Here is a 10,611-nt window from a genome sequence, read left to right as displayed (position 1 = left end):
TTTTGCTCGCAGCAGTTTAAGCAGGCACAGGCAGAAAGTTCTTATGTGCAAATAATGAGTGATTTATTAAGTCCATAACCTCTCCCAGCTCACAAAACAAACCAGTCTTGTCTTGGCACAATGGAAGAAAAACAAACAAAATAGTCCACAACACTCACTGCCCTTGGCAGAGACTGAGCGACACAAACAGGGATTTTCCTCCTCCACACAAAGACAGGAATGAAGCAGCTGAGCTGCCTTAAATAGGCCGTTCACCTCCTAGAGTGTAGATATGAGAACAGCCAGACCCAACTATATTTTTCTGACTGCTCCTAACAATCCAGCTTCATGCTGCCCTCTTAAAAAAATTCTCAGCACTAATTGTGCTTTCCGGACTTTATACCACCGAGGCTAACAACCTCGGTGAAACATATCTTCCTTCGATGACCAGTCCAGTTGTAATAGTCTTGCAATAGTCACCTCCATCTGTAGTTTGTTAGAAAAGTACACACTGTCTCACACACCCTCCCCAGATCGAGCACTGAGCAGTGGCACTCTTTTTGTCTGTAATCGTTTGCAGCACTGACATCACATTGACAACACTGCAGCCAATAAGTATGATCAGTGGCTCTGTTCTAGTTGATGGCACAAGCTTCTCAGAGAAGTTTAGCTTACTAATTGCCTTCAGCTCTTTCAATTTGACATCAGTGCTGCAGGTTCTAACAGACAAAGAATGCAGCAGTGGAGATTCGGCACTGGACCAGGAGAGGATGAGATAAGTATTGAACTGGAATGCTCCATTGAATCCCATATATACAAAACCTTCCTAGAGGAGAATATTTCCATACATCAGAACCTGAAACAGTGTATGGCAGCACATAGAGGTCAAAAGACTCCATTCTGGGGAACCAAAGGTTCTCTGTTCATTGGTCTACTGATATACTGATACTGATATACTGTATTTTCCTGGGGGTCAAGTGGGTTAACGCTAAAATCACCCTTGCTCTCTGATGTACTGTTGGATCCATTACACAGTGGGTAACACTGGTACCAAATTAATGTCATTAAATTATAAAGGGGTCTGTCAGCTTACTTTGGGGTGTCTGTTGAATTGATGTGAAAATTTGTATGGCAGCACTATTTTTTTTAGCAACAAATTATCAATATAACAGAGGAAGTACAAGACAGTGTATACAAAGGAGGAATTTACATTTCCCATCTCTCCGTATTATGTTCAGGATGCTGGAAGAAGAAAGGGAAACCTCGCAGGCTTCTGGAGAAGTCGGCAATTATTAATAACGCTGCTGAAAATGCCTGAAACCTCCAGTAAGTTAGCAATACCAGATTTTCTGTGCCTCAGAATCCACATTTTGGAAAGCCTGGAACAAACATGAATGGGAGTGGCTGTTAGGGCGGGGACCTTGTTTTGGATGCAAATTTTCAACACTGTAAGACATTGATTTTCTGGATGACAACTTGGGTTTTAATTTAGTTAGTTTAGAGCATATTACACTGGAGGTACAAAGAAGTCTTCATTAATGAAAACTACACAAAAATAAGCTAATTAGCATTAGCAACTAATCACAGTGCAGCTTTCATTGTTTTAGAGCTGTTTATAGGGGTTGTCCAGGACTTTGCTTATTTTTTTTAATGTGGCCAAGAACTAATAGTCAGGTAGTTGCTAACTACCTGCTTGTTCTACCTGGCGCTGAATTCTACCAGCCCAGAGCAGTCATAGACCACACTTGCCGATGATTCTCCTTTTTCAAGTGACATTTCCACTGAGCAGCTTCTTTGCTTCAGCTCTGTTCTGCCAACTGGGCATCACTGCCGATGTCATACTGATTGACAGTGAGACAGCAGGGAGCCGACTGTCAATCAGTATGATGTCAGCAGTGACACCATGTTAAAAGAGCAGACCTTAAGAGGAAGAGCTGCTCTGTTGACTTATGCTCCGCCTCATTTCTTTGGTTTTGCTGTAGTTTCTTGTACTCTGCACAAAAAGGGGCATGACTCCCCTTCCTGAGTTTGGTATTTCATCTATATAGCTTCTCATGGACAGGTGGCTGAACAGTCGGGCTCCTCTCCTGCTTTGGCCTTATTCACATTGAGGTCGGCTGACAAGGTGAGGTACTAGAGACAGGATAGGACTATTCTGACTAGGTACATCTTGTTGTGGTGGGATAGCTTTTTTGGCTTTTGATCAAAATAGTGTTAACCAAGTACACTATGTTATTTACATGTATCATTACTATTTACTTACTGTAGGGTTTATGTTTATTTATTTTTTTTTTCTTTGGTTTTGTATGTTGTTGTGAGGTCAAATGAAGCCGGAGAGTTACTGCCTGGATCACAGACTGCAGAGATCGTCGCCGGGCTAAATCAGGTAGTTAGCAACTACATGCAAGTCCTTAGCCCCATATGAAAAAAATAAGCAAAGTCCCGGATAACCTTTTTAAGAAATAAAAGCTGAGCTCCTATTGGTTGCTAAGGACAAAAAGGACCAGTTTTCCTGTTTTAATAAATGAGGCCTATGTTCACACATTTCTATCAAACTTGACAGATACAATGTTTGCTGTAAAAAGGTGCTATTCCCAGAAAATGATAATATTCTGTCTTAGACGAAGCTGTCACATCAATTATATATTTAGTTCTTCACATACAGTATTTTACTGTACAATATAATCCGGGCTTTTTACTGCCAGAAAATTAACAAGCTAGTGGTTCTGATTACGACTCTCACCACCCAACACATTCATGTGTGGGGCAATCTGACAACTGGCCTTGTCAGAGCAAAAACCAAAAGAATCTGTTCTGGAGAAAGAGATTACAATACGGGGGAGAGGAGAAACCTTTCCCCCCAGAATGAGTGATAATAAAGTCTATAAATAAGTATTCTCCAAACAGACACATATAAGGGAAATTAGAAAAATTATTCTTTATTGAAAAATATATAAATATCAAAAAAATTACAATCAAATTAGGTAATAAAGTACAAAGTGAGGACAATAGGGGAGGGGGAGAGAAGATAGCTAAAGAGTAGTGTAATGAGGTGACTGGTATAGCAAAGAGACTAACACCCCAAAAAAGCATTCAAAGGATGACAGATGTAAATATGCTGCCTATGGATAGAAAATCCAAACACTGACCATATCAGATAATAATGATTACAGATCCTCTAGAAAAAGCTGAAAGCACGTCTAGCATAAGGCCAAAAAATCCTGTATGTGAAAGACATGCAGGTAAATATCAGAATGGTTATATGCTGTCAAATAGATTGTAACCATGGTAATTGCGCAATAAGATATACATATCAGTGAGTTATAGGACCAGATATGGAACTTCCATTACCTTGGGTCATGTCTGTGGAGTCCAAGGCAGCGTGGGAGAGAATGCTGGGAGTGCAAGGCAGCCTCACTTTGTACTTTATTACCTAATTTGATTGTAATTTTTATGATATTTATATATTTTTCAATAAAGAATAATTTTTCTAATTTCCCTTATATGTGTCTGTTTGGAGAATACTTATTTATAGACTTTATTATCACTCATTCTGGGGGGAAAGGATTCTCCTCTCCCCCGTATTGTAATCTCTTTCTCCAGAACAGATTCTTTTGGTTTTTGCTTTGATTATAGGGATTTGCGGACCATGTATTATATGGTAGGCATATAGGTTTTCTATTTCTAACTGGCCTTGTCAGGTCTGCAGCCAGGCTTGGACTGGCCCACAGGAGAACAGGTGAATCCTCCGGTGGGCCACTCTTATATGAGCAGTGGTTGGCACAATATACTTGAATCACTATAGACAGACAAAGGCAGCATCTTCTTTATTTCACAATCTACACAGATCATTGTTATATAAATTTGTGATTGAGGATAATGTCATATTTGCATATAGCTGAAAAGTGGTGCCCTGGAGTTGGTTAACCCTTGGCACTCCAGTCTGACACTGGGTATCAGTATGTCACATTGGACAGTTCTGACATGAGAATATATGACAGAGGGGCCTGTAAAGCACAACACCCCAGCCATTCTGGCAGCAGACAGCTGAATACATTTTATTTGACACATTAATGAGATCCCACATATCACATTGTAAGAATTACAGCTGTCATTAAAATATGTCACAGCATTTACATAGCCCTCTGCCACTTTAAGTGTAACCTTTTCCTGTCACAGTTGAACGCGGCTCCCTCTTTTGCATTTTTCTATTTTTATCGAATAATAATAAATACGTACAGATTGGATAAATTCGCCATAACCTGACAATATGCAAGCTTCGAATTTTCCTGGCATTGTGACTTTTAACTACTCGTGCCAAAACAGAAAAAGCTGCCATGCACTGCAGATTTAGATTTTTGCTGCAGATGCATAGTGTATAAATGAGGAACTAATAAAAACAACACAAAAATGTAAATTACAAACGACTACGGGTTATAGAACACGGACATTAGCGCAGTATTAGTATCATGCAGCCGTCCCATACGTTAGGATATTAATACATCTCCTATCTTTAGAATGAAGGACACTGCAGTAACATTTAAATGGATGAGATCAAAGAGAGAGAACAAGACTTTCCCACACAGCAGTGATACTGGATGGCAGAAATGGAAACCCAGGGTCACTTTATTAGGAGTAGCAAACATTGCAGAATCAGGATACAAATGCAAACTTGCCAAAAAGTAAAAAAAAAGAAGGTTGGATAGGGCGAAAGTCAATGCAGCATAATATGAGCCAGGGAGATGGGAAGCAATCAGCAAACATATTGTATATCACATAAAAGCCAGAAAATAAATCTACGTGCCCACTTTTAGGGTAGACTTACCTTGGACGTGAATGATCCTGTCATGGTGCAGTGTGGAGTTCCTGGCATGATGATCAGCCCAACAGAAAGAGATTAGCACCAGGAAAAGTACCTTCTTCATCTTCGAATACTAAATGGATCTTCCTTCCCTGAAAAGGCATAACATAGAAAGAGGCTTGTGAAAACTGCTGCTCCTGCTGCCTAACTTGTTACAGCATTACCATCAATGGGAAAATGCCTGACAACATTGCTTGTCCTCTTCTGCACTACCGAAGTTACAGCAACTGATAGGAAACAAGGTAAATGTAGCAACAACCATCTGATGGCCTTACAGCACTATATAGAAGGGGCCGTAGCTATTTAACTTGAATTATTGCAAGGAAGTTAAGTAAATTCTTACTTGTGTATGCATAATGGAATAGCTAGATTGATTTAGTTGAAATAAATAATTTATAGTTCCATCAGGTCAGTGAGAGATAAAATAGCTGCTAATTATTTTAATCATTTGCACCATTCGATTTAAGCTGATATGTACCGTAGTGTGAAATCATGCTTTTTTTTTTACAGCATGGTAGTACTATACGCTACCACTGCAGTCATACAGATTGATTTTCAATTCACAGCTACCTACAATGCTGACACATATATTTAATGCGTATGGGAAATCGCTGCATTCAGCCTCTGCAGAGAGGACCTTATGGCACATTAATTAGATAAAAAGGGTTAATAATGGTAAAGAAGGAAAATGTAACTAATTAAATGTATGACAGAGACTATAAAATGTCAACGTGCTAGGGATTAAAGGGTGATTTGTAACAAGATTTGCATATATTTGTGGGATGAAATAAAATACCACAAAGGTAATAAAATACATGTAATAAACTATATATAATAAAAAATATTTGAAAAATAATTTATCAGCTCGTGAGATACCAAAATGTGTGATTATTTTTTACACTGCTTACATGCGTACGACATAGAAAAGCTATGGTATGAAACAAAAATGATCGCAGAATCAATTAGAACATTTGATTTCATCTTTGGGGTGAGTGGAGATAAATCAGACTTTTTTGGTATTATCTACATGTTAAAGGGATTATCCTGTAAAAATAAGGTATCACTTATCTATTGATAGGTAATAACTTGCTGATTAGTGATGGTTCGAACAATGGGACCCGCACTCATTATCAGAATGGGGAATTTTTCATCTCTGATAGAACACTTTCACCCCCATTACAATATAGAGTAGTAGATCAGATGCCCAAGTGCTATTCAATTTATTGTCTGTGAAGCTACCAGAAAAAGCAGAGTGCAGCCCTTGGCAGCCACATAGAGAAATAATGGAGTGGGAGTTGAACATGTGCTGTCGCTCCATTCTAACGGGTATAATAGTGCACCATTCTCCTATCCTGTGGATAGGTGACAGCTTGCTTACCCCTTTAAGCTCTAATATACCATGATTGAACCTTCCATTGGAGACTTACATTGAGAGCATTTATGTATTATAGAATCATAGAATGGTAGAGTTAGAAGGGACCTCCGTGGTCATCGTGTCCAACCCCCTGCTCAATGCAGGATTCACTAAACCATCTCAGATAGATGTCTGTCCAGCCTCTGTTTGAAGACTTCCATTGAAGGAGAACTCACCACCTCTCGTTTCAGCCTGTTCCAATCATTGATCATCTTCCAACAGAAGGTTCCAAGTCTTATGCCACAGTATTGGCACGCTGTTCATCTCTCCATGCCATTGTAAAAAGAATACCATATGTAGCACTGGCACCGATACATCATTTGCATTTTTTTAAGTTATTTTTTTGTCTTGTCTTTATTTTTGTGCTAGAGGATTTTGTACAGGATTTTGATGAATTGATGCAAACTCAAAGATTCTTTGACCCTTATGCATTTTAGAACCTTTTTAGAATAATATTTAAAGTGATGAATACTAGTATACAACCATCAGAAAATCATTTTGTACTCCACTAAGGTAACGAAATACAATTGCGCTAAAATTCTAGTGACATTTCAAAAAGTCATAAATGTGGAAATATGCTAAAATTTCTGGATAAAACAATGCCATGATCATAATGGTGAACAAAAGAAAGATGAAATCATATACAGTTAGCCAAACAAAAGTGGAAATTAAATAATGAATAAGGCGCAAATAAAAAAGTCACTATAAGAACAATTTTACTCTAGAAAACAGGAAAAAATCAATAATGAATCATTGGCAATGTTGTATGTGTTTTTCCAGAATGCTCTTGCATTGAACAGTGTAGCTCATACAGTAGCATACCCACCGATCACACACTTATGACCTATCCTAAGGATAGATCATCAGTGTTAAAATCTCAGACAACCTCTTTAATATAGCACGCCAAACACTAAGCTATTTGTTGAAGTTGTTTTAATACAGTGGTATAACTGCCAATGCTATAATAGGCAAAGGTTGACCACGTCAATGGAGGAGCATGCTAAAGTTGTTGCTTTGGTGACTGCTACATCTGTATGCCAAAAGGATGCTCAGTTGACATGCACTTCTTTATCAGCACATATGTTGAGCATAGCGAATCTTTGCTAGTATGCTATATGGAGATTGTGCAATAGAGTTTTCAAAAGGGGCCAACTTTTTATGGATCAAAAACTTTCATCTATTAGCCTGTAAAAAACGCTATTGTTCTGATGAACCTGAACCATCCATGAGCGGTTATTCATCTATAATGTCACCACATAATACTTATTTTCCCCTGCAGAGGACACTGCTGGGGTAAAGCTTCTCTTCGCAGAATTAGCAATTTGTCAGGGGCACCCTGGACTGAATGCTGCAATACTACATAACTTTTAAGTGACTTGTCTAGTAGTCATGAGCGAGCACTAAAATGCTCGGGTACTCGTTGTTCGAGTCAAGCAAATTGGAACGTTCGAGTGCTCGGACTGAGTAACAAGCCCAATGTAAGTCTATGGGAAACTCGAACATTTTTCCGGCGGCTCCCCCTGGCGGTCTGCAGAGGGGCTAAAAATTGCCCAAATCGATGGGAACAGTGCTCAAGTGATGGGAACAGCATGGGGAAGACCACTGGATGCATTTCTGACTCCCAAGTCACTGCTGTCAACAACCTTGTCAGAGGTATTACTCCACTTTTACAAACTCAAAATAAAACATAGAAAAACTAAAACAAAATGGATTTTTCTGGGAAATATCTTAAGGAACATCCTTTCCAGGGTAATGACTTGTATATAAGGAAAAATAAATAACCAAAATGCTCCTCTACACCTTGGACTATGATCACACATAGCGTTTTTGATGCGTTTTTGCACTTTTGCATTGTTTTTAAAGGTGAAAAAACATTTACCAGTAAATGTCATTTTAACATTTTACTACCTTATCCGGCCATATGGTGTGTGACAGATCATCAGACACATCCTGTTTCATTTATGATGGAGGGCCTCTGAAAGTCACAAAGACTATTTTTATAGGGCCATCAGGCGGCCCTTACTATTCTCAAAGGGCCAGCAGTTGGCTATGCTTTGTTGTTTCCATTATTAATGAGTGGGTCTCCTATACTGTTATTGCGTATGCAGTGACGGCAACAGCTGACAAAAATTTGGAGGAACTCCAATGCCCCTTGCAAGCGATGTAAAGGTTGGAGGGCCTCCTGCAAAAAATGCTCCCATTATTAGAAAGTGTGTCTCCCATATTGTTTGCCTATATGCAGCGTACTGTCCCATTTTATTAGGCCTGTTCTGCCAGAGAATAAGAGACAGAAAGTTCTCCTTGTAGCATAGGTCTAGAAGTGTCACCAACCAGTAATTACTGTCTCCCAAAATTTGGACTACGCGAGGGTCACGGGAAAGGCAGCGTAATATATACTCAGCCATGTGTGCCAGACTGCAAAGAGGCAAGACTTCCATGTCCTCACCAAGAGGACGACTGACCATGATCTCCTCCTCATCCTCCTCCTCCTTTCTGTCCTCAGGCCATCCACGCTGAACAGACTGTATAACAGTTGTGCAGGTAGTACAGTCTATAGTGCAGGAAACTAGCTCCTGTTCTTCCTCCTCCTCCTCTACCTCATTGTCACCCAATCCACTTTGGGATGAGATGAAGCTGGGCTGTGTGGAATCACACTGTATGGTTCCTTGCTCCATCTCATCGTGCTCCGCCTGCAATGCATCCTCCTTAATTGTGAGCAGAGAGCGTTTCAGAATACAGAAGTGGGATGGTGACACTAATTATGGCGTCATCGCCACTCACCATCTTGGTGGAGTCCTCAAAGTTTTGGAGGATGGTACAAATGTCTGACATCCATGTCCACTCCTGAGGTCTTATGAGTGGAGTCTGACCTGAATACCGACGGCCTTGTTGATGCTGGTAGTCAACAACTGCCCTCTTCTGCTCACAAATCCTTCCCAACATCTGAAATGTAGAGTTCCAATGCGTAGGGACATCGCAGATCAGTCGGTGAACTGGAAGCTGCAAATGCTGCTGAAGCATGGCAATGGCGGCGGAAGCTGTAGCTGACTTTCTAAAATGGGCACACAGGCAGCGTACTTTGACAAACAGATCTGACAGATCAGGGTAGGTTTTGAGAAACTGCTGAACCACGAGGTTAAGCTCATGCGCCAGGCATGGTAAATGTGTGAACTCACCTCAGAGCCGCCACCAGGTTCCGGCCATTGTCACACACGACCATGCCTGGATGTAGGGTAAGCGGTGTCAGCCACAGATCTATCTGCTCTTTCAGAGCTGCCCACAACTCTTCATTGTTGTGCGGTTTGTGACCTAAGCATATTAGCTTCAGCACAGCCTGTTGTTGCTTGGCTGAGGCAGTGCTGCAATGCTTCCAGCTTGCAACTGATGTGGTCATTTCGGAGATGGAAGCTGAAGAAGAGGAGATGCAGGAGATGTAGGATGTGGGGGCAATCCTGATTGACCCAGGGCCAGCAATCCTCGGTGTCGAGAAGACGTGTTCCATCCCAAGGTCCAACTGGGTCCCGACTTCCACTATATTAACCCAGTGTGCTGTCAGCGAGATGTACCGTCCCTGCCCACAAGCACTTGTCCACATGTCCGTGGTTAGGTGGACTTTCCCAGTACCTGCATTGTTGAGGGCACGTCTAATGTTGTGGGACTCTTGCTCATGTAATGCAGGGACGGCACACTGGGAGAAATAGTCATGGCTGGGGACCGAGTACCGAGGCACGGCTGCCACCATCAGGTTATGGAAAGTTTCCATCTCCACTAGCGTAAAAGGCAACATTTAGAGTGCAAACATTCGCGAAATGTGCGATTTTAGTAGTGTTGCATGTGGGGCGTTGACTGTGTATTTGTGCTTGCGTTCCAAGGACTGGGTTAGGGACAACTGAACGCTGCACTGGGACAAAGATGTGGAAGTGCTTGCTGATGGTGCTAGTTGAGAGTGTTCAATGACAGGTGCAGGGCAGGGGGCATCTTGGCATGGACCATGGACACGTGATTGGCATTCATGCACAACAGCAGAACAAGCAGTGGTGTCACCCGCAGACACCTGGACCCTGGGGTTCGGCCCACTTAGTCGGGTGCTTTGCTGCCATGTGCCTGATCATGCTGGTGGTGGTCAGGCTGCTAGTTTTGCTACCCCTGCTGATGCTAGCCTGGAAGGTGGTGCAAATAGCATTTTTGGGGATAACTGCAGAGTCTTTAAAAAATAACCAGACTCGGAAAGATCTAACAATTGTACTGGCAACTTCCGTTGTGTTGGCATTACGAGAAGCGCTTTTCCGCCTTTTGTCTGCGGCCACCACACTGCTTCTTCCTGCCTTTTGAGGTGCTACGCCTCCCTCCCCCTATG

General features: G+C 41.3%; 1 protein-coding gene and 1 long non-coding RNA gene across 5 annotated transcripts in view; one reads left to right on the top strand and one right to left on the bottom strand.

Annotated features, from left to right (window-relative positions):
• HAPLN1 (hyaluronan and proteoglycan link protein 1) overlaps positions 1 to 10,611 on the bottom strand; it is a 172,481-nt gene that overhangs the window by 92,593 nt on the left and 69,277 nt on the right. The window contains exons 1-2 of one of the 3 annotated variants that reach the window (XM_073679026.1): positions 5,005 to 5,100; positions 4,805 to 4,932 (exon numbers count right to left, since the gene is read on the bottom strand). In XM_073679026.1, coding sequence (XP_073535127.1) covers positions 4,805 to 4,904 — 100 coding nt within the window. In that variant the 5' untranslated portion in view covers positions 4,905 to 4,932; positions 5,005 to 5,100. Of the gene's footprint in view, positions 1 to 4,804; positions 5,101 to 10,611 lie in introns of those variants that run through there. The other 2 variants (XM_073679007.1, XM_073679017.1) reach the window with 2 other exon arrangements.
• LOC141265673 (uncharacterized) overlaps positions 4,635 to 10,611 on the top strand; it is a 329,848-nt gene continuing 323,871 nt past the window's right edge. The window contains exon 1 of one of the 2 annotated variants that reach the window (XR_012320144.1): positions 4,635 to 5,082. This is a non-coding gene — a long non-coding RNA (uncharacterized lncRNA). The remainder of the gene's footprint in view (positions 5,083 to 10,611) is intronic. The other variant, XR_012320143.1, reaches the window with a different exon arrangement.

Source organism: Phyllobates terribilis, unplaced genomic scaffold, assembly GCF_046119375.1.
Source record: "Phyllobates terribilis strain yellow unplaced genomic scaffold, ASM4611937v1 Scaffold_1__5_contigs__length_1240528914, whole genome shotgun sequence".
Taxonomy (NCBI): Eukaryota; Metazoa; Chordata; class Amphibia; order Anura; family Dendrobatidae; genus Phyllobates; species Phyllobates terribilis.
Note: the sequence above shows the minus strand (reverse complement) of the source record. Positions and strands in the feature narration are given on the sequence as shown.